Source organism: Petaurus breviceps, unplaced genomic scaffold (genome assembly GCF_028583685.1).
Source record: "Petaurus breviceps papuanus isolate PSGF00001 unplaced genomic scaffold, PetGlider_PUasm1.0 80, whole genome shotgun sequence".
NCBI lineage: Eukaryota > Metazoa > Chordata > Mammalia > Diprotodontia > Petauridae > Petaurus > Petaurus breviceps.
In genome coordinates, this window is record NW_027186540.1 from 8,139,653 (window position 1) to 8,164,280 (window position 24,628).

General features: G+C 39.7%; 1 protein-coding gene across 1 annotated transcript in view; it reads right to left on the bottom strand.

Annotated features, from left to right (window-relative positions):
- The window catches only part of LOC138176014 (metabotropic glutamate receptor 3), a 273,180-nt gene that overhangs the window by 21,002 nt on the left and 227,550 nt on the right, over positions 1-24,628 (bottom strand). Inside the window, exon 4 of the mRNA XM_069106717.1 lies at positions 6,747-7,813. Coding sequence (XP_068962818.1) covers positions 6,747-7,813 — 1,067 coding nt within the window. The remainder of the gene's footprint in view (positions 1-6,746; positions 7,814-24,628) is intronic.

The following is a 24,628-nucleotide window of genomic DNA, read 5'->3' on the forward strand; positions in this document are numbered from 1 at the left end:
TTCTTTCTTTCTTTCTTTCTTTCTTTCTTTCTTTCTTTCTTTCTTTCATTCCTAGCATAAGAAAAGAACTGGACCTGTGATTTCATTGATACCGAGAACTCCCAGATGAAGACACTCTGGGTACCAATGCAAGTCGACACATTCTCTGAAACTTAAAATTTTAGAGTTCTCTAGAGAAATGAGAGGTTGTGTTTTGCCTAGAGTCACACAGCAAGTATGTATCAGAGACAGGACTTAAATTCAAGTTTTTCTGTTTCAAAGGCAGCTTTCTGTGCCATACTGCGTTTATTAAATGTGGGGGCAGCTAGGTGGCACCATAGTTCAGAGTGCCAGGCCTGAAGTCAAGAAGACTCATCTTCTTCAAATCTGGTCCCAAATTATTAACTGTGTGACTCTGGGCAAGTCACTTAACCCTGTGCCTCAGTTTCCTCATCTGTAAAATGAACCAAAGGAGGAGACAAATCATTCCATTTTTGTAAGGAAAATCCCAAATGGGGTCACGAAGAATCAGACATGACTGAACAACGACTAAACAATTACAAAACTGTATACACAGTAGTTACAGACTTTGAGCAGATATGACATTTTCCCTGCACTAATAAGGTTTATGACCTAGTGTATTCATAGACTGTTAGAGCTGGTAGAAACCTTAAGCATCATCCCACCTCAATCCCCTTATTTTACAGATGAGGGAACCGCAGTTGGTCAGGGAGGGGAAGTGAGAGAGCTGGTGGCACAGTGGGCAAGACATGGTTCAAATCTAGCCTCAGACATTTACAGATGTGACACTGTGTGACCCTAGACAAGTCTCTTGAACTCTGTTTCTTCAGCTATCAAATGGAGATAATAATAGCATCTACCTTACAAGGCTTCTGTGAGGATTAAACGCAATAATATATGTAAAGCACTTAGACACAATGCATGGCTTAATAAATGCTTGTCCCTCCCTTCTCCCACTCCTTGCCTTCTCCCTTTCAGGGCCACATAGCTAATAATCTAGCAAACTGGGTCTCAAACTCTAGTCTTCTGACTATGAGTCCAGGTTCTTTCCACTATACTCTTCTAGGAGGGAGATGAGACAAACAGAGGTAACTATCATACAGAATAGTACATAATAAGTATGTTTTACTGCTGTTGAGAAGTTTTTCAGTCATGTCCAACTCTTTGTGACCCCTTTTGGCAAAGATACTGGAGTGGTGTGCCATTTCCTTCTCCAGCTCATTTTATGGATAAGGAAACTGAGGTAAACAGGGTTAAGTGACTTGCCCAGGGTCACACAGCTGGTAAGTGTCTGCAGTTAGATTTGAACTCAGGTCTTCCTGACTCCAGGCCTACTGCTCCTAGGGAGTCTCCTAACTGCCCAATATGTTAGAGAGGCACAAAGCAAAACTGTACATGTGGTTCTGAGGAAAGGTCACTCCTAACTTGGGAGGAAGGAAGGTTTTTATCACCTATGGCATAGTGGATAGAACACCAGCCTCGGAGACAGGAAGAGTTGAGTTTAAATCCTGCCTCACATTTACTAGATGTATGATTCTGGGTGAGTTGCTTAAACTTGTCACCTTTCTTTAGACTAAAAAGTTGTAGAGAAGAGGTCAGCCTTAACTGACAGAAGCATGTCTTCATCTGGGGATTCTCAATACCAATAATAACAGGTCCAGTTCCTATACCTGTCCTATCACCTAGCTCCTTTCCCTGCTTCTTATAAACATGACAAGGTCTCCCTCATCCTTCTAAAATCTTTACTTGATGCTGATAATTGATCATATGTACTTCCTTTAATCATCTATATTTATTGCTTACTTAACAGAGTCATAGTGGCAGCAGTGACCAGAGCTTTGTCCCAGGACATCAGTTTCCAGTGAGACATATTTTCTTCCTGTTTGATTCTCAAGTAATTACACTTTGCTATTTTATATAACCAGCTCCTTATTCTGTATGCACCAGGCCAATACCCTCAGGGTCCTGTCACCACAGAATCCTTCTCCTGAGGTCACCATCTACCTTGCCTTCTCTCTTTCCTCTTATGTCTCTTCCCAAGGGGTTGGGATATTGAGTACTACCAGCCACACTCTGGAAGCTTTTATGGGAATGACCTCAATCCACGGTGGACTGTCCTCTGCAATACCTTTTTGCTCCAAACCAAATTTGCCCTGGACACAAGAATTCTTAGTTATGGCTCTCTCTTTTAACTCCTTGCAATCTGGTTCCTGATCTTACCACTTGATTGAAACCATTCATTCCAAGGAAGGCTGCCATCCTTTTGAGACTGCCACTGTTTGTGGGAGAGCAATGAAGACTCAAAATAGGTCTACTTGAGACAAATGGAACTGGCTTACCAGAGTCAGCTGTAAAATTTTCAGTGTATTTCAATTGCAGAAATCAGCAAGCCCTACATACAAATCAATCAGAGCTTGATGTATTATTTTTGTGATATCTAGGCTTAAGAAAGTGATGGAGAAAATGATAATAAAGCAAATTAATCTTCAAAGGATATCAAGTTCTTTTTCCCCCTCAGAGAGCTGGTTGTCAAATATTTGCCAGCACACCACTAGAACAGAATAATTAATACTATCAGGTTCCTTGACTAGTTTTTACTTTACTAAATAAATTAAACTTCTCAGTCACCTCTACATCTGCCTCAGAATTTTCCTGGAATTTTTCCAGGACTCAGATCCTTCTACCAGAAAAGAAAACCACTTGACCACTCTGTTGGATTAGTGCCACTCTAAAACAAACAATGAAAAGGAAATCCATGTTTTGTAGTTTTAAAACAGAAATGCTAAGGAAGTTTACATGCTTATGACGAAGCATTTTCTGTTGGGTAGTGAATCTTTTGGGGAATGATCATTTTAAACCATTGTGTCCAGAGTTCAGACTAATTACCCTGGTAATTATTTGTAGTCCCAACCTCCCAAATCACTTCTGCTAAGGATGGCTCTATAAATATTCTTTTAAAAGGAAGAATGAAGTATACTAAGAGAGACTGAGTTAGGATGGGGGGTGGAGATTCTATCGAGCAGTAAACTAATGAACCAAAGTAACCAAGTAACCAATGTAACCCTAATTGATCTCCAAAGAAGAGAGAGTCCCATATGAATGGGATTTGGGACTTGGGTTGCACTAAATTCTGTAGTTTTCTGCTTTAATCCAGGGAAAATAAATCTACAAATTGCTTAGTGATTCCTATAATCTGAGCCATTGCACTTTTCTGAACTGGTTCCCATATCTTGTCCTTTGGGATTTTAGCTGCAAACTCCCTTTTCTAAGGCATCTCAGCACTTGCTCTGCAATTTGTAGTGTTTGAGAGTTGCCTGGGTGTACTGAGAGGTTAATGACTTGCCCAAGGTCACATAGCTAGTATGCTGTAGAGGAACATACAGGAACTCAGGACTTCCTGACTCCAAGGCTCTATCAAGCTTCCCCAATATCTTGTCTTAAGGATTTTCAAAGAGTTACAGAAATTGTTGTATTTTTAGAGAGTGAGGTCATTTTTCTAATTCCTATTCTGCTTTCCTAGTTTTTCTTGTTCATGTTGTAAAGGACCCAACATGTAGAAATCTATCTTACCATGCAGGAAAGTGGGAAGGGAGGAAGATGAGAGCAGAGGGGAGCTAATAGAAGGGAGGGCAGTTTGGGGGAGGTAAAAATCAGAAGCAAAACACTTGAGAATGAACAGGGCAAAAGGGGAGAGAGAGTAGGATAAACAGGAAAAATGGGATGGAGGAAAATACATAGTTGGTAATTATTACTGTGAAAAAAATTTACAGTGTGTTTCTCTGATAAGACTTCATTTCTCAAACATATAAAAATGGAGTCAAATTTATAGTAATAAGAGTCATTTCTCAATTGATAAATGACCAGAACAGGCATTTTTAGACAAAATGATTAAAGCTATCTATAGTAACATAAAAATGCTCTAAATCACTATTGTTGAGAAAAATGCAAATTAAAATTACATTTCACCTGTCAGAATGACTAATATGACAGAAAATGAAAATGAAAAATGTTGGAGGGGATGTGGGAAAATTAAAACAATAATGTACTCTTGGTGAAGTAGTGTACTGATTCAACCATTCTGGAGAACAGTTTGGGACTATGCCCAAAGGGCTATAAAACCATACATACTGTTTGACTAAGTAGTATCATTACTAGGTCTGCATCCCAAAGAGACAAAAAACAAAAAGGAAAAGGACCTATTTGTACAAAAATATTTATAGCAGCTTTTTTAGTGGCAGCAAAGAATTGGAAATTGAGGGGATGCCCATCAATTGGGGAATGACTGAACAAGTTGTATATGATTATGATGGAGAGGTAGCTGCTATGCACCAAGTTTGTTACATCTTTGGTTAAGGTTAAAATGGAATCACTTTGGCTGAAGACTACACAAACACATGACCAGAGGTAGCTTATGAAAACAACAATCCTTGAGCTCATTCTTTGGGGACAATCTTGGATCAAGATGTTCAGGGCAATTTTGGAAACCTCTCTAGAACTGAGGGATGTTCTCAACACCTTGAAAAGCTGGAATGGGTGGATATGCTGCATGATAAAAGAGGGGAGATTGGGCTGAAGTCTCCACATTGTAAGTGCATCATGTAAATGCGATAAAAACAATGGCATCATCAGCTGTGCTTGGTTTCCTTCTGTCATGTGCGGGTTAGAGTAATTGTTATTCTTGTTTTAGTGGGAAAGTTTCATCAATATGAAGGAACTCTGCTTGTATAAACTTCTTCCACTGATATAATCATGCAGCTTACCAGTAACTTACAGGCTCAGAGAGTTGTCTGGGACAATGGGAGGTTAAGTCACACACACACACACACACACACACACACACACACACACACAAAGATACACAGACACTGTATGCACAACTTATAGGACTTCTTTCAGTTCTTCCTAACTCCAAGACCTGCCTTCTAACCACTGTCCAACACAATTAAATTTAAGAAACACATTCTAGGGTTATTGGATCAAAGATTAAATCAGGAAGGGACCTCAGAGGCCATTTCATCTCTATAGATGAAACCTACTATGTATTGTCTCTCCCTCTTAATTACAATAATAATAATAGTGGAGGTAGCTAGGTGACTCAGTGGATTGAATTCTTGGCATGGAGTCAGCAAGATTTGAATTCAATCGAGCCTGAGATACTAGCTGTGAAACCCTGGAAAAGTCACTTAACCTTTGTCTGTCTTAATCCACCTGAGAGGAAATGGCAAATCATTCCAATATCCTTGCCCAGGAAAGCCCCATGAACAGTATGTTTCACAGGATCACAAAGAGCCAGATAGTTGAAAAACAACAACAAAAGTAATTATAATATTAATAGCATTTATATATCACCTTTAAGGTTTGCAAAGTGCTTTACAAATGGTATCTCTTTTGATCTTCACAAGAACCCTGGGAAGTAGGTGCTTCTATTATCCCCATTTAGTAGATGAGGAAACTGAGGTAAAGAGAAGCTAAGTGATTGCAGAAGATAAGTGGTCTCACACCTGTGAAATGTCTAAGGAAGGGGTGGGGAACCGGTGGCCTTGAGGCCACATGTGGCTTTCTAGGACCTCAGGTATGACCTTTGGACTGAGTCCGAGTTTTACAGAACAAATTTTTTATTAAGGGGATTTGTTCTGTGAAGTTTGGATTCAGTGAAAAGGCTGCACTTGAGGATCTAGAGGGCCACATATAGCCTTGAGGCCACAGATTCCCCACTCCTTGTCTAAGGTAAGATTCAAACTCAATTCCTCCTTACTCGGGGTCTAGCCCTCTCTATACACTATGCTGCCTTGAAAATAGGGACTGTCTTACTTTGATGTTTGTGAGCACATAAAGCTTTTGCATTCACTCATTTATCTCATTTCATTCAGCCATGTATCACTCAATGACTTTCATTTTACTGAAGGAACCTGAGGTTTGGGAAGTTAAGTGACTTGACCAAGGTCACTCAAATAGTTAAGTTTAAGAAATGGAATGTGAAACCAGATCTTGGGATTCCAGAGTCAATGTTCTTTCAATATATTACAATGAACTAAGGGAAATCCTTCAAATCCATTCTCCTTAGAGGATGTAGTAGAAATATCTTGATGTGTTTTTGTCTTCCTACAGCTGGGTAATGGGATGGCTAAAGGCTGGGAGTCTTCTCAGTGGGTCAGACAAACTGTCATCAATCCACTGGGACTTTAAAACACTTCTGCTTTCTGTGGGGCTGAGCTTGCCTAGCAGAGGAGGCATTTTCAAGGAAATATGTCTTGAACTGAAATGAATTGCATTGAGGTGAGCAGTAGAAAAGTATTTTATAGGAGTAAATTCATAAATCCAAAGATGATATGCACCAAGTTTTAAAGAGGATAGAAGAGAGAAACATTGACTTTGAGTCTATTTTAGGGAGCAATTAAAAATTATCTGAATACCAAGTGATGGCATTCAGGATGTTTGCTATTTCTAAAATGTTATTATAAGCATCTTTCAGTTTGAAGCCACAAGCCAAGGCATCCCAACAGACCCATGGTGGACCATTACCTGCTCTGTTAGAGCAACACGGCTGCTCTAGGGACCAAGTCGTGGTTTTATTCAAAAAGATTCTAACTCTTGCCAGTGCAGGGTCCACTGTGACATTCACAATAGAAGGGCTATTTGCTGGAGGATATGAATGAGGAATGTTATGTATAAGGTGTTGGTTTAATTAAGTGCTTGGTAGGTAAAGGAAACATGAAAAAGGGTGGAAAAGGCATGAAAAGACTTACTCTGTAGTCACTGGATGTCACATAGAAGATCGGGAGAAAGGCCAGCCAGATGATACAGGTGGTGTACATGGTGAAACCGATGAATTTGGCTTCATTGAAGTTCTCGGGGCACTTCCGCGTTTTGAAGGCGTAGACAGTACATAAGATCACCAGGACCACATCGTAGGAAAGTGAAATCAGCATACTGGAATCTTTGACGTTGCATTTTAAGATGACCGTTTCCCGCTTCTCAGGGAGGGTGTACCTTCGAGTGCCTGGGGCCTCCAGGATGAGCCACACAGACACCACTACAATCTGTACCAGGATCAGACTCAGGCAGATGAAGACCTGAGAGCTAGGGCTGATGAATTTCGGCCTCTGAGCACCATTCTTGACCCCATTAAATATCCGGGCGATGCAGTTTGTCTTTGTCAGGAGGGCTGCATAACATACTGCGAAGGAGCTGCCTAAACCCAGTCGTCGCAGAGTACAGATGACGGGTGACGGCTTTGCGATAAAAAAGAAAGTCATGCAATAAGAAAGACCTACTCCAAAGAGTAAGATGTAGCAGAGCTCCCGGCCTGATGCTTTGACCAAAGGTGTGTTGTTGTGTTTGATAAAGACCGTCACAACCATGCAGGTACACATAAAGCCCAAGCATGCGATAGTGACGGGACCAATGGCCCAAGCATCTTCCCACTTGATGTAGTCTTCTGGAAGGTCAAAACAGCTAGACAGGTCTGCAGTGGGCCACTGCCCAGGCCCACAGTCCACACAGGTGAACTCATCGGCCAAGTACTCATAGGGCTCACAGGGAATACAGATCCAGCAGCACACATCCCCAGGTTGCATATTCTTCATTTCATTAGGAGCACAAGGGTCACTGCACTGGGAGGTGGGGATCGCATTTCGGGACCAGTGGATTGAATTGACATCCAATGATAAAGTTTCAGCCCAGTGACCAACCTTCAGGTAGGAGTATTTGCCACCAGTATCCTGGAAATTGAACACGTTGTATCTACCCATTCCATCTCCGTAAGTGTCAAACTTGACAATGCTATCTATTCCTTTGTTTGGATTGAACGGAGCTGTGAAATGCAAATTGAAAGAGAAAAAAATACGGTTTAGATGTATCCAGTTTATTTTTTTTTAACTCAACTACTCATTAATCTTTCATAAGAATTAGCATACAGATTCTAAGACTAAAACAAGCTTTTAATTAACCGTACAGGGCAAATGTTAGTCTAAGAGATAGGGGTCATTCCAACCAAATTACCAAATTTATTCTGTTTATTTACCGTGTTTCCCTGATAATAAGACCTATCCCAAAAATAAGCCCTCCCCTTACTGTGTAAGATTCCTGTAAAATAAGCCCTTCCCCGAAAATAAGCCCTATTGAGATTGCTACTATAGTGAAGGTGATCCCCTGCGCTACACGCTACATTACGGTACCCTCTGTATGCACCGTCCCGCCCCCCCCCCTGAAACTCATGCTGCGCTCCGAGCTGCATCCAATCAGAGCTGCAGCAGTGAGCGCATCATCCTGTTCTTCCCCAGTGATTTGCTTATTTGCTTATTGAAAAAAGGTACATTTTTTTGTTCACATTTACCTGTTTATTAAAATTGCTGTCAATGTTCATTAAAATAAGCCCTCCCCTGAAAATAAGCCCTCTGGTGTTTTTCTGTCCAAAAAAAAAAATAATAAGACAGTGTCTTATTATCGGGGAAACACGGTAGTATACATTTTTCATTGATTCACCTGCATATATATTTTTTCTTCCTAGTATAATGTAAGTTCCTTGAGGGAAGGAGCTATTTTATTTTGTATTCTTATCTGTAGGATTCACATAGTGCCTGACTTTTATAGTCTATGCTTAATAAGTTCTTGTGGAATGAATGGATGCATTCATGCATGAACAAATAGTTTTGAAAGATTTCTGACTGAAGTTGCTGCTTAGTACTGAGAAAAATTCTTCGCTCATCTCCACCATTCATTTCTTGCTCTGGAAAGTTATTCTGATCTTGGCCCTGGATTTGGGGGGAGAAGACTTTGGTGCAAATCCTGGCTGTGCCATTTAATAGCTATGGGGTGTTGGGAAAGTGAGGTAACCTCACTGAGCCTTTTGCTTCTAGAAAAGGGAAAGTATAGTTACATCACTATGTCCCATGGTTCTCTTGAAGAAGAGACTTCAAAACTTTAAAGAGGTAGATCAATAAGAGTTTGTATTTTGGTGGTTATTATTATTATTCTTAATTATTAATTGTAATTATTTACATTTCTGCAGAGGCAGCTTGGAATAGTGAATAGAGAGTAGGCCTCAGTTAGAAAGACCTGGGATAAAGACTTGTCTCTGACACTGTTTGGACTGGCTATGAGTAAGTCACAACCTCTTCATGGCTCCATACAGTTCTCTAATATTATAAATTGCAGAGCTGACCTGCAAGTAGAGGGAATGCCCTCCATCCATGTACCAGTGAAAAGGAACAGATATGTCCTATACTCCCTCCCTCCTTCCTTCCTTCCTTCCTTCCTTCCTTCCTTCCTTCCTTCCTTCCCCTTCCTTCCTTCCTTCCTTCCTTTTTCTCTCTCTTTCTTTCTCCTTTCCTTCCTTCCAGCTCTGTATCTGTCTACCATCTACCTTTCTTTGTATCCATATCTACTATTTGTCTGATTAGTGAACCCCTGGGCAGGATCAGTACTTCCTGAGGGTGCCTGGCTGTGCTCACTTCACCCCCAGCTCAAATCACCCTCTGGACTGTTCCAGCTCCTCACCAGCATCCTTGCCCCACCCCTGTGTGGATACCCTCTCCTCACACTGTCATTTCTCATTCATGTTTTGTCTTCTATTAGAATCTGGTTCTCCTACCATCTGGATCCATTGTTTTTGCACTTAATAACTGATATCTTTCTCATGCTCTAGATTAAGTTCTCAGCTCCTCTTGATCATACTCCACTTAGTCAGTATCTCTTAGCTACCCAGGGTTTCTTTCTTTTTTTTTCTTTTTTTTTCAGAGGAAGGTATTTAACCTGCAAGGAAGCAGGTTACTTACTAGTGCTTAGTAGGGACACACCCACTACCCAGAGTTTCTATAGGACAGCAATGATCCAGAGACCAGCATGTAGTCACCCTATGAGAGGAAGACCCCTGCATGTACCTCAACTTAATAATTCCCAATCTTTCATTTTCTTCCCTTTATGGTGACAGCCTTAGCCAAATCATCTTTGTTACCTGTGGTAAACCATGGTGTGTATCTCTCAGTTTGTGGACTAAACATAAAGATGGAGTTGAAAGTTCATATGGGGTTTGTCAAAAATGCCATAGCTGAGAATGCAAAGACTGCTCCTGTTCATACATTTTAAGGACCTGTCCTGGCTTGTGAGTGGTAGGAGGCCAGCAGCCAGGTTAATCTCTTCAATTCCCAGGAGGCAATTGTAAAGCAAATTTAAGTTAGGGGTAAGCTTACTTCCTGGGTTTGCTTCTGAAGAATTGGAAATCTCTCATGGTTTCTTTGGATGTACTGATTCTGTCGGCTCTCCTCATCCTTTAAGAGCTATCCCTAGGTCTCATATCTTACTTTGAAATAGTTAAAACCTGAGAATGAGAACTGTGATTCCCTGGTGATCAGCTGTGTAGCACTTTAGACTGCCAAAGCTCGGGAGAATTTCTTCCTTTTCCTTAAGCTGAAGTTCACCAAGGGAGCACTCAAGCATTCCAAATGGAAAAGGCAAGCCTCGCTATTATAACTTCATTTGCAGAATAAGTGAGTGTGTGTGTGTGTGTGTGTGTGTGTGTGTGTGTGTGTGTGTGTGTAGTGTGTTGGGGGTGCTGGTGTTTAGAGGGGAGCTGCAGGACAGTTCTGCCAGGAAGAGGAAAGCAGGGCTTACCATTCAGTGATGTGTATTATTATTTTGCCTAAAGCATCTCTGTCACTTCAGAAATGGAAATCCTTCTCCCATCCCCCTGGGGTCACACAGATCTCAAGGACTCATTTTCAAAAGCAGCTTCCTCTCAACTCTGGTTGAAGATCAGGACTTCTCGGTTTGACTCATTGCCCCATTTTGAAAATAGATTCATTTGAAAAGTTTTTGAACCAGAGCAATGTGGACAGAAGCGACAAAGCCTCCCAGGGACATGGATAGAAATGAGGCATCTATGTCTTCAATATATGGTGTGTCAAAGATTTCAGCGTCGATCTAAACTTGGATAACTTCAGAAATATAAATGCTACAAACTTGCAAAAGCATTATTTAAAAGGTTAATTATAAAAAAAATCAAAGTTAATGACATGTTTCTTTTAAAAATTAAACACAACCATTGTTTTGTGCCATACATAGCTCTGGTTGCTTTTTTTTTTTTTTTGCTTTTTGGAGGGGATTTGGGGTGAAGTGACTTGCCCAAGGCCAAACTGCTAGTTTTTTGTGTTAAGTGTCTGAGGCCAGATCCGAACTCAGGTCCTCCTGACTCCAGGGCCGGTGCTCTATTCACTGCACCATCTAGCTGCCCCGCTGGTTGCTTTTCAAACTTTGTAGAAAAAAACCTTTCCTTAGCTGCTACTCAGTAGCTGAGATCACACTTATAACCTTAAAGTCACTCAAAGAGTGAAGTTTTGATGCACATATGACCTTTTTGACGTGACCCCAGAAGAAAAAGGCTCATGGACACAGATCAGGTGACTGAGGTGGCTAATCCTCTGGCCTGAAAAAGTGTTATCCAGAAAGTTGCAATGCAATACAGGATGGGAGGGTGCCTCATCTTGTTAAAATTAAAATTTTATTATTCAAAATTCACAAAGGTAAATAAGGGTAAATTTAAGCAAATAAACTTTCAAATGATGCTTTTTTTGGGGTAAATCTGTAGTAGTTATACCCCTGAAGTTACTAAAGTTTAAAAACATACTAAGACATTTGGGACATTTGTAGCATAGTTTGGGGGGTGGGGTGGGATAAGCATTTATAGAGAGCCTACTATGTTCCAGGAACTATGCTAAGGGCTTCAAAAGTATCTCATTCAATGCTCATGACAGCCCTGTGAGGTAGATGCTATTATCATCCCCATTTTTACAGTTGAGTAAAGTGAGGCAAACAGAGGTTGTGATATCACACAGCTAGTAAATATCTGAGGCTGGACTTCAGCTTAAGTATTCTTGATTTGAGGCCCTGTGCTGCTTAGTGACCCTACATGAGCCTTACTGCTGGGGAGGCAGCCTGACTCATGGGAGGGAATGCAGGAATTAGAGCCCACTGCTTCTGAGAGTTATAATCTTTGTAATCTAGGGCTAACTTACTCCATTTGCCTCAGTTTCACTCTCTATAAAAAAGAATAATAGTATTTTGTATATCTACCTCAGAAGGTTTTTGTGAGGCTGAAAAGAATGGGGATACAAAAATATAAATACTATAGGTTAATGACAAGGAGGCATTAAAATGAACTTTATTTTTTCCCTTCTTCAGCAAAAGAAGTCCCTTTTCAGAGTCTGACGACAAGGTGGCATTTAACAATTCTTCAGTACAAAGTACATTGGAAAGAATACTAGACTCAAAGTCAGGAAAGACCCTAGTTCTAATCCTGCTTCTGACACCTACAAGTCAGTAGGTGGTAACTATGGACAAGACACATAACCTTTTAGAGACTCAGTTTCCTCATCTGTAATTTACTTTTAGTTATGTTTTTAGATGGTATCAGTGCAGTGAGATATAGCTAAGTAAGGATCTTCTTCTCCCAAAGAAGACTCGCCCATGGCAAGCCATGGTGTATATGTCTTTTATTTACTTAGATACCTTGGAGCATTGAGAAGTCCAGTGATTTTTGCAGGGTTACACAGCTAATTTATGTCAGAGGCAGAGCTTGAAAGTCAATCTTCTTGACTCAAGGTCAGTTTTCTAGCCATTGTGCCACACTGAAAACATGCTACCTCCCTCTTTGAAGAATGGGGATAAAACTGTAGTGTGTCCCAAAATTGGTGGTAAAGTTTTAAGCCAATATAATTTTAAACTGCACTAAGACTTTTGGGGCTAGGTGGTGCAGTGGATAGAGTACTGGTCCTGGAGTCAGGAAGACATCTTATTAAGTTCAAATCTGGCCTCAGACATTTACTAGCTGTGTGACCTTGGGCAAGTTACTTAGCCCTGTTTGCCTCAGTTTCCTCATCTGTAAAATGAGCTGGAAAAGGAAATGGCAAATCACCCCAGTATCTTTGACAAGAAAACCCCAAACAGCATCACAAACAGTCTGACATGACTGAATAAATGACTTGGGACACTTGTACTACCTGCAATACCTATCACAGGTTTTTAAGGAGTCAAATGAGATAAGACATGTAAAGTTCTCTGTAACTACAAGCTGTTGGGTCAGTTACTGCCATGATCACATTTCATTATTCATAAGCACTAATGGATGTTTTAGAAGCCACTAACAGCTGTTTGGGTTCCCTTTTATATCACCCAGTTATTTCCCAAATTACACTGGATCTATTTTATAAGGAATCCTTGGGAGAAAATGAGTAGCTTTTGATATAGCTGGGTCAGTAGAGGAGATAAGATGAAAGTGTTTCCTTTAAAAGACCCTGGGGAAGGTTATAGGTTAAAGGGGACTTTAATACTGTAGCTACAGGGAATAAAGTCTTTCCAAAGCATCAGAGAACAAGCTGATTTGAGGATGGAACCAATTCTAAAAAATGAACCCTTGGCTGGCCGCAATTAATTTACCTGCTGATTAGGAACAGAATCACGGAAGCCTTTCTTACTAGCTATTTATCACCTGGGCTTAACAGCTGGGGCTGGGTGACACTTAGATGTCCCCAGGTGCTCAGTCTCACATATGAAAAATGTTCCATACCTACAAAAGCTGTGGAAAAAAATCATGCCAGTGTTCGGGTGGAAGGATATTTAAAGAACATCACTTCTCAGAGTGTTTATGATTTTAGAAGGGACTATCAGACCTCCTTTTGCTTCCCTGAGAAATCAATACTGTTAATGGTCCATACATACTCCTCTTACTGCTTCTCTCTAGTTCATTCCATTGTTGAGATACTCCTGTATTCAAATCTGCTGCTATTAGCTTGGGAACTAGAAGGAGAAAAAAACGTGAAAGGAGATTTTCACTCTTAATTTAAAGGTGTATATTCTTCTTGGCATAGTGGGTTCAGGCTAATCTTCCTCAGGCTTTATTTCCTCTGGAATTCATTTTCTGCTGGGACTTAATAGGAAACTGCCATGGTCTTCTCTTAGATGCTTATTAGTTGGAAATCTCAAGAGAGTACCCTGAAGATTTGGGAGGGGCTGTAGTTAAAGGGATCTAATGTCTTTCCTATAATTGTATTGCATCCCTAAATTTACCCTCCCTCATTCCTCCTCCTCTACCTCCTCTAATTTGCTGTGTCTCTCATGTTATATCCCGACTCAATAAACTTTGTTGTTCAGTTGTGTCTGACTCTTCAGGCCACCACAAACCATATTGTCGATGGGGTTTTCTTGACAAAGATACTGGAGTGGTTTGTCATTTCCTTCCCCAGAGGTTAAGTGATTTTTCCAGGAGCTAGTGTCTGAGGCTGGATTTGAACTCAGGTTTTCCTGACTCCAGGCCAAGTACTCTAGCCACTAATCTACCTAGTTGCCTCCTTCAGGAGTTTTTTCTGATTCCTATACCTGCTAATTTTTCCCTCAATTACCTTGTATTTTATTCCATCCATATAAATGTATATGAAATTTCTAGTAACAGAACATAAACTCCTTGAGGGAAGGCACTCTTTTACTTTTTTCTTTGTATCCCCACTGCCTAGTACAATTTGAAGTCGATGGTGGATGCTCAAAATGCTTGGTTGTTCTCCTATATCAACTGCTATCTCCCTAAATATAGCTCTGCTATGGGAAAGTCTTTTAATTTTATTAATATTTTAGGAAGCCACTTAAATAACCCAAATCTTCTGTCCATGTTTCTCAGAAATTAACTATCACATACATGAGTAATTATCAGATATGGTTATTAATAGTCATGAATGTATGAGAGCATTTTCAGAAGGCCACCTTGCTTCTTTTGATTAATTTTATGTATTTCTAGGATGTTATTCACAGTAAGTAAGGCTGTTGTCTGTATATTAAAAAGATCTTAGATGATGCATTTGTACTATATTACAGGACTGTGAGAAGATAGATCTGGAGTTGGAAGGGGCCTCAGAGATCATCCAGTCAAACTTCCTAATTTTACAGCTGAGGAAATTGAGGCCCAGAGCACTTAAGTGAACTAAGCAATAGAGCTAAGATTTGAACTCAGGTGCTTTGACTCCAAATCTATTGCTTGTTATAGTGGTGCTACTAGCAGCAAAATGCTAGAATATAAAGAGAGAAGGGAAGGAAAGATTCAAGAAGTCAATCAGGCTATTGCCTCCTTCTCTTCTTTCTTGCAGAGTCCCCAAAGCAATACTTCATTTGGCTGCTTACCACACCAAAGGGTATCCATCTTTACATAAAAAAGATGTACTCCAAGCCATCTGGGTAACAAATTCTAATGTCTCCATTTTCCAATAGCTGACACTTTTATGTGAGATGGCATGCTGCCCTAGGAACAGGGCATGGCATTGAAAGTAACCAGGTAAGATTTGGAAGAAGATCCTTCTGGTCCAAGCACACGATTCAGATGCACTTTGAATATTTTTCACACGCCATCCTAGAAATTTTATCTTCAGTCTAATCTGATTTCCAGAAGAGCACTGGCTGGCACTTTAAGTATACTAATTTCTAAACACCCCCATTCTAGCTTCAGTTTCTTGAGAAAAGGAAAGAAAACTCCTTGAGAGTGAGAAAGGGAGGTTTTCTTTCTGACACTTGCAAATCTTGGCTCTTACTCTTCAGAAGATAGATCAATTATGCAAAACTCCTTAAGCTTCACTAGATGGTGCTACAAAAGCTCCCAACCTCTTCTGATAAAAGAAAAAGGCCACATAGTTTTCATGTTTTTTTCCTGAGTAGTGTAGCATAACAAGTGGGGAAACTTGAGAAAACATCTCAGGTGTAGTAGCTATACAGATTAAGAGACAGATTCTCATGGGGCAGAGTTTTAAGGACTTATATTTTCTCTTCAATGTCACAAACTAAATTCCTCTGGCTCTTAGTGAGATGAACTGTTTTGAATTCAATTTAAACTCTATATTGGGGACCTTTTTTCACTGATGGATAAATCTGTTTCTCACATTCACAACACACTTCTAATAATCTTAAGTGGATAGAGTATTGCACTGGGAGTCAAGAAAACCTTAGTTTGAATCCCTTTTCAGACTCATAATATAGCTGTGTGATCCTAGGCAAGTCCCTTTACCCTTGAATCTCAGTTTCCTCAGGCATAGTGTAGACAGAATGCTGACCTGAAGTGAAGAAGACTTATCTTCATGAGTTCAAATCTGAGTGAGACACTTACTAGTTGTGTGACCAGGGGAAAATAACCCTGTTTGCCTCAGTTTCCTCACATATAAAATGAGCTGGAGAAGGAAATGGCAAACCACCCCAGTATCTCTGCCAAGAAAACCCCAAATGGGGTCACAGAGAGTTGGACACAACTGAAATTACTGAATAATAATAAGAATGGGTATAATAATTGTAGCACTTATCTCACAGGATTATCTTGAGAATTATGTCAGAGAATGTATGAAAAGTGTTTTGCAAAACTTATACCTCGAGTAAATGTCATTTATTATAAACCTATGATTAACCCAAAGCAACAGAGTAAAGTAGGTAAAATTTGTCTTTCTCCCAGTATCTTGTGCCCTCATGTTGACTTCAGGATACCCCCAAGTCCCATATTGGATCACCAGACTTGCTCTACCTGAATACAACCTATGTTCTAACAATGTTCACAGCCTCCTGCTTTCTAGTCTGGTTACACTCTACTGCCCTCAGAGTACTCCAGTGACACAGGTTACCTTGCCATCCCTCACACATGACATTCTATTTCTTGTCTTCATGCCTTTGCACGGGCTGTCCACTATGCTGGGAAAGGTCTCCCTCCCCACCTCCCTGTGCTAGCTTCCCTGTCTTACTTCAAAACTCAGCTCAAATCCTACTTCTGTAGGCAGTCTTTCTTGGCCACTTCCTACTCCCATTCTCCCCTTCCTCGGGTACTTGCCCTTGGTGATTACCTCCCATGTACTGTTGCTGGTGCACAGTGTACACAAGATCCTCCCTCCATAAGACTTAGAGCTGCTTGTGGGCAGACATTGCTTTTTATTGCTTTTCGCCTTTCTTTGGTATCTTCTAAGCTTAGGAAAGGACCTGGAACATAGGAACTGTTTCATAAAGGCTTGTTGGCTGACTTGATCTTTTCTTCGCATCATAAAGATGTTGCTATCTTTCTTACTCCCTGAGGAAATTCTATACAATAAATTAAAAGTACTCACATTTTGTTTGTTGCTCAGTTGTGTCTGACTCTTGGTGACCCCATTTGGGGTTTTCTTGGCAAAGATACTGGAGAGGTTTGCCATTTCCTTCTCATTTTACAGGTGAGGAAACTGAGGCACCATGTCGGAGGTCAGATTTGAACTAGGAGGATGAATCGGCCTGACCCCAGGCTGGCCACTCTATCCATCACACCACGGAGCTGCTCTTATTATAGAGAGTACTCTATATGCCCAGAGTACTCTGTATGCCCAGAAATGTCAGGACTACTCACAGGATACTTAAATTTTTCTAGACTTTGTATCAAGAAGACCTAGATTCATCTCCTCTCTCTCTCCCACACTGGTTGCGTGGCCCTGAGCAAGACATTTAAGCTAGTGCTCTGGGCAACTCTCTAAGACTATAAGTTAAATTATAGATGTAAGATATACCAACTAGAAGCTAAATAACAGGTGCAAATATGTATTGGTAGAGGGAGTTTTCTCACATGGAGATTTCTATACTAATAAAATAATAAGGCAAGTTTTTTTTTAAATGGCCCTGTTTATTATCTATGTTAGTTCTCACTTTGTGTTTTTTTTGTATCTCAGCTTGCTCATCCATAAAATGGGAATAATCATATATGCATATATACCTTACAAAGCTATTGTAGAGAAGAAAGTGTGGTACTAGAGGCCTGCTACTTCCTACCTGTGTGACCCTGAGGAAGTTCCAACTTCTTTGAACGTCTTGTTCTTCCTATGACTATATAATCTCTAATATCACACCAATTAACAGAATCTCATAGTTGCAAGGTGGCTCAGAGGCCAGCTATTCTTACCCATACCTGAAAAAAGGATTCCCTTCGCAGCATGCTTGAGAAGTGATCATCAAACCTCAAGTACAGAAGAACCCAGTCTCTTCTTTAGGTAATCCATTCTACTCTGGGAAATTTTAATTTTTAGGAAGATTTTCCTTATACCAAACCTAAAGTTGTCTCTCTTCAGTTTCTACTCATTACCTTCATGCCTCGCTTCCCACCTTTTTCTTCTACTGGTAAGTTTCTCCTGGAATCGCCATTTTGAGGAAGGCCCCAGGCTAGCTATACTTCATTTTTTGGATTTCACCACCAAGCCTCACTATTCATTGCTTTTCAGCTACCACTTTTGTGTTGTCTTCCCCTTTTAGCATGCAAGCTCCTTGAGGGCAGGAGATATCTTTTTACTTGAATTTGTACCCTTATCATTTATTGCAGTGTCTAGCACATGGTAAACACTTAATAAATGCAGTTGACTTGACTCTGGAGTCAAGCAGGACAAATTTTTTTTCCATATGACATTCCTTAAAATATTTCAAGACAGTTATCAAATTCCCCTAAGTCTTCTGCTTCTTCAAGCTGTAACATCCCCATGTCTTTCAGATGACAACTATGCTATGAACTTGGGGCCTTAGCCATCGTTTTCTGGAAATTCAAGTTTATCAATGTCCTTCCTAAAATACAGTATCCAGAACCGTGAACACAATACTCCAGATTTGTCTAAATACAAACATTTTTATAACAGAGTACAGTGATGCCTCAGACCTTGAGTATTGAAAACTATTCCCTCTTCTAATGCTGCCTAAGGTTATTTTAGCTTTCTGAGTCTTCTGTATCACACCATCAACTCATGTTGTGCTTTTCCTTCAAAGAAATCCCTAGCTTTTTCATATTAACAGTTTTTTAGTTATTCCTCTCCTGTCTTCAACTTGTAAACTTGATTTTTGAACTGAAATGTTAAGATTTTACATTTCATTATATTTCATCTTATTTGTCAAAAATCCTTTGGAATCTTTTCTGCCATCCAATGTATGAACTTTGTGTCTCTGCAAATTTGATAAGCATGCAATCTAAGCCTTTATCCAAGTCATTGACAAAAGTGGTAAATGGCCCAGGGCCAAGCACAGATGCCCAGAGCAAGCCAAGGGATCTTTCCTGCCAAGATGATATTGAACCATTAATGGCTACTCTTTGAGTGTGACTATACCACCATTCCGAATCCACCTAGCTGTCTAGTCCATATTTCTCCATTTTTATGCACAAACAAGAGGAGATGTCAAAACACTTTTCAAAAATTTAGGTAAACAAGATATTATATAACTGTGCGACCTTAAATGAGATTCACTTAAATTTTATTGTATCTACATCCTATGATAAACTTGAATCTGCTTCAGAAAGGTAATTTATAATAATAACATCTCTAGAGAGTTTTCTGTTTTTTAAAAAGAATCACTTTGTTTTGCCCTCAAAGGTTCACATTTCAGTCAGCGGCATACCATGGAGAAAGGGAAGTTTGGGGAGAATGATCAGGAGTACCTTGGGATGTTCTTCAGTAACAACATTCAGGTGGCTTAGAGTAAGCCCTTGACTAAGATGTTTGGGCACCTCTCATGAGGTCAAGTTTTCAACACCAAGAGTTCCTTTGAAGGATCAAAATAAAGGAAAAATAAAATCTTAAGTACAGGAATGTAAAAGGCCTTTGTGGGAAATTGTTTCATTACAAGAACACAGAGTTTAAAAATATCAAGTCCCTTTCTCACTCATTTTGTCCCTACTTTGATGTATAGACACTTATCTAAAGGAGGATCAATTATAGATTCTTGTTTCCCAGAATCCACATTGGTACAGAGGAGATTAAATGGGGATTGAAAAGCAAAAAGCTCATAGAAGTTGTTCTTTGTCTCCTAACCCCTCCTTTCTAAGTTGCATTGGGGAAAGTTCCATATTATGCTTTATGATATCTTTCCTTCAAGATAATTTTTAGGATCTGTGTGACACCTTTAGACAACCTGCTGTTACTTTCTGAACTTTACCTTGAGGGCCCACCAATAACATCAGTGTTAAGAAATGTATATGCCATTGATTGTTTATAGTATTGGCTTGCTTCCAAAGCCAGGCTCAAGGCTTTCCAAGTCTTCCCAAGTGTCCATACTCACTAATCTTCCCTCTCCATTGCCCATCCTTTACAAATGCCCCGACCCAGTTTTTCCAAATTCACTTCTTGCTTGTCCCCATTGTCACTCATGCTTATTGTTGGTCTTTTCCTCTCTTTGGAAATAGCAGTCAGCCCAGTTGGGTGTCTCCTTACTGTCACTCACTTCCCAGTGAAGAAGAAAAATTCCTGTCTTTAGATACAATAAGTGACATATAGCATTCTTTATAGATTGGATCCCATGGAGAGAATAATGACTCAGTGGAGAGAGTTAACTGTGACTGACTATGGGAATTTTCACAAAAATGCATAGCTACTCTTGGATTATCTCCAGGATGAATATTAGCAGCCAGAGAGGCTGTCTGGCTTGATAACTCTCATCAAAAGGAGTCAGTTCCTTGCAGGGAGGGGAGTTGTGGGTGCTGCAGTCATAGGGAAAGCTGGCATAGCATACTAAAATACTGTGCAGGATAATAAATTTGGATCCCCCTCCCATGCTTATTATCTATGGGACCTTGGTCCAGACATTAGACTTCCTTTGACCTCAGTTTCTCCTTTTATAAAATGAAGAGGATAGACTAGATGACCTTTATTTATGTGCGTATGTGTTTTAAATGGAATTTTGTTAAATTGTAGAGAAGAAATAAAAAGAGAAAAAGTATCACCAAAGAAAAGCCGAATAGAAGTCCATGTTCATGATTTTTTCAGAGAATCCCCAAACTTCCATGCCCCATTGTCTGCTCTATCTGTTGTGTTAAAACCCTGAATATTACAGAAATGTGCTATCTTGAGTGACGACTGGAAAGTGAAACTCCATTTGAACAGAAAATGAAACTGGCCGAAAAAAAATCCCATTCAATGGAGAAATAATAAGTCAACAGCCCAAACTATGAAAAGCATATTTGGAAGAAGAAGGGGAGAAAAAAAAGGCAGTAGCAAGATTAATCATTGTAGGAGCTTAATCACAGTAAGAGAGGAAGAATTTTTAAAATAGGATTTTTCCACTTTCAGCAAACAATGTTCCACCTCCTCTTATAAAAAAAGAGGAGCAGAGTGGCAATTTCATTCAGTTTCTGAGGTTGAACTTTCTGAAGATAAGCAGCCTGGCTTAGAATTGAATAAACTGCCATTTCAATAGGCGAGGCCAAATTAATTTCCATTCTGTATTTCCTTGCTGTGGAGACGTATGGAAAGGGTAGTTTTCTTTTAGCTTTTTCTGAAGTATCATGTCAAGGGAATACAAGGGAATATAAATTACACCTCCCAAACCATACCATTCTATTGTTCACATATCACCTACTTTCTAAAGTGATGTACCATAGCAGGATTCTTTGTCGTTACAGTCAAGGGCTAATTTACAGAATTTTATAATTGGAGGTGACCTTGAGAAGTAATGCCATCCATTCCCCTTCCTTTTATTTATTCTTTATTTGTGTCTATACACATATATATGTATAGATATAGATATATGTGTGTTGGCCCCTCTGATAAGAGGTTAAGCTCCTTGAGGGTAGGGATTGTTTCAATTTTTTAATGTGTATCCCTACTGTCTAGCACAGTGCTCTGCGCATAGTAGGAATGAAATAAATGCTAGCTGATTGATCCATAAAAGGCTATAACCCTGCCCAAATTCTTGTAACAACAAAAAACAGAGTTAAAATAACCTGAGTGGAATACAGTGGCTTTATTTTCTTCTCTTATATTCGCCATCACTGATATTTTGCATCCTCTTTGATATAAATGTTATGGCTATCACAGATCAAATGCTTTTGTTGTAGGAAATATTTATTAAAATTAGTTGATTCTGGGATTATTCCAACTCAGATGAGTCAGACACTCTGATACTATATTTGAATCAAGAACATGTATGAGAAAGACTTCAATGTGTTCACAATCTTATACCACAGAGTAGCCTTTTAGGCAAAACTGCTTCCTTGCAAAATTTACTAGCTACCTACATGTGCATGAACCCTCTGTTCTATTTACTTCCCCCTTATATTTTTTATGTGAGAGACATCATGATAAAGTGGATAGGAGGCTGACCTTGGAATGAAGATTTCTGGGTGAAAGTTTGGCCTCTGACACAGAATGAACTCTATGTCCATGGGCAAGTCTCTTAATCTTTTAGAGTAACAGTCAACTCTTCAAAACAGGTATTCTGTGTGTGTGTGTGTGGTGTGCAAGAGTGTATGTGCGAGAATGTGTGTGAGAGTGTGTGTGCAAGAGTGTGTGTGTGTGAGAATGTGTGTTAGATCTTTGGCATTTTGAGGAAACCTACAGACCCATTTTCAGAATGTTTTCTTAAAGTCACAATTGAAGGAAATGATAAATTTCAATGAGAGGTTAGTGTAAGCAAAAGTGTATTTTTTCCTATCCAAGTTCACTAATATCTTGAAATCTATTGTTGAACCCTTCCATGGACCCCAGATTAAGAACTCCTTTCCTAAAATGTTAAGTTAAAAACCTAAGTTGCTGACCTGTCATGATGAAGGAAGATTTTACACTGGAAGTTTTCTACATGGATAAAATTTCAAGACCAAACAAAAAATATTTTTTCACCCTAAAAATCATGAGAGAGGGAGAATTGTGAAGACATTTCAGTCTTGGTACATAACTACTTCAGCCTTGGAAAATTAAAAAGGCTTTGAGAAACTGACCATAAACGTGTCAATCTGCATGGATGTCATCATCAAAATTAGTTCTGTGCCAAAGTATTAAATTGGCAAAGTTTATCTTCAACACTCCCAGCCTGCTCTTTTTGTTCTTTCCTTTAAGCAGACAGTTAATCAAAAATTTATAAAGGCCTACTGTGTGCCAGGTGCTCTGCTGTGCTAAGCACTAGGGAAATAAAGACAGGCAAAAGGCAGTCACTGCTCTCATGTGTCCCACAGTTTGATGGGAGAAGCAACATAAAACTGTGCAAACCTCTATGTGTGTGTGTATGTAAAGAGGGGGAGGGGGGGAGACAGGGAGGGAGAGAGAAATAGAGAGACACACAGAGATAGAGGGGTAGACAGAAAAAGAGATAGAGACAGAGACAGAGAGATAGAGAGAAAAAATTGGAGATAATAGGGGGAAGGTGCTAGCATCGAGGCATCAGCAAAGCCTTCTTGTAGAAGATGAGATTTTAGCTGGGACTTAAAAAAGCCAAGGAAGCCAAAAGGTCAAGATGAGAAAAGCAATTCATATAACAACAACATTGAAAAACCCAAATACCTTTGAAAGCTGTAAGAAATATGATCAATACAATGATAATTCAAGGACCAACGATGACAAATGTTCTCTGTTACAGAGGTGTTGGATTTTTGTGTACAACTTTTGAGAGAATTTGTTTGGCTTGATCACATGCATTTGTTAAAAGATTTCACCCCCTCCCAATGAGATGGGAGTAGAAGAGAAAATAAATAAATTTCTGCTCAAATTTTTCTTAATAGGGGTGGTGATGGTGGTAGGGGACGTGCTAGATGTGAAGTGTTGAGTGAATTTTCAGATAAGGTCATTGTGTTATTAGTTTTGTTAAAATGCTTTATATCTTTCTCTCCCCTCCATCAAGGCACTCAGTGACCACATTCTCTTCTAAATTCATTAGCCACAAAGTCAAAGGATTATAGATTTATAGTTAGAAGAAACCTCAGAGGCCTCTGACCTTCTCATTTTACCAAGGAGAAAACTGAGGTACAGGGAAATTGAACCTTTCCCAAGGTCACACAGACATATAACATGAAACAGAAGTAAGATATGAACCCAGGTCCTCAGAAGCCAGAGGAGTGGCTTTTTCCAATTTCTCACAGAACTTCTTCCCCTCAATAGGTTGCTTTTTCCAGAAATTTGTATTTTAAAAAAGGACATTGGGAAAGGACCCCAATTATGAAAGACACGATCAAGGATGAGGCCATTGCCTAGATATATCTGCATACAAAAATGGAAGAACATGGCTGGGTAGGCAGAGGAGTTGATCACCACTGTGCTCTCTGACTAGTCAAACTGTGGCCACTGGGCAGGTGCCAGATTAAAATATAATTGGGAAATATTTAACAAAATGAAGAAAAGTAGATTAAAACACAGATAATGTTGATTTGTGGTTTTCTAAGTTATTATGTAGCTCACGGGGATTCCTATGTATAATTTAGTGGCACCCAGTTTCTGTTTGACTTTGACACCACATTAAATTAGAAAACTTTGTAAATGCCCAGCATGTGTTATAATTACGTCTCTCATAGAACTCTCCTACCTCTCAAGCACAATTAACCACTCTTTTTTATTGTTGTCATTGGCTTGTGTCCAACTCAATGACCCTGTGGACCATAGCATACCAATACTGTCCATCGGGTTTCCTTGGCAAAGGCAGTTCAAGTGGTTTGCTATTTTCTTCTCCAGTGGATTAAGGCAAACAGAGGTTAAGTGACTTGTCTAGGGTCATACAACCAGTAAGCATCTGATGCCAAATCTGAACCCAGGTTGTCTTGATTTCAGCCTTAGTGCTCCATCCCTCGAGCCACAAATTGCCTCCAACCAGTAAGTTTAGTTCAAATTAAAGAAAATTTGAACTTGGAGACATTAGCTACTTAGCT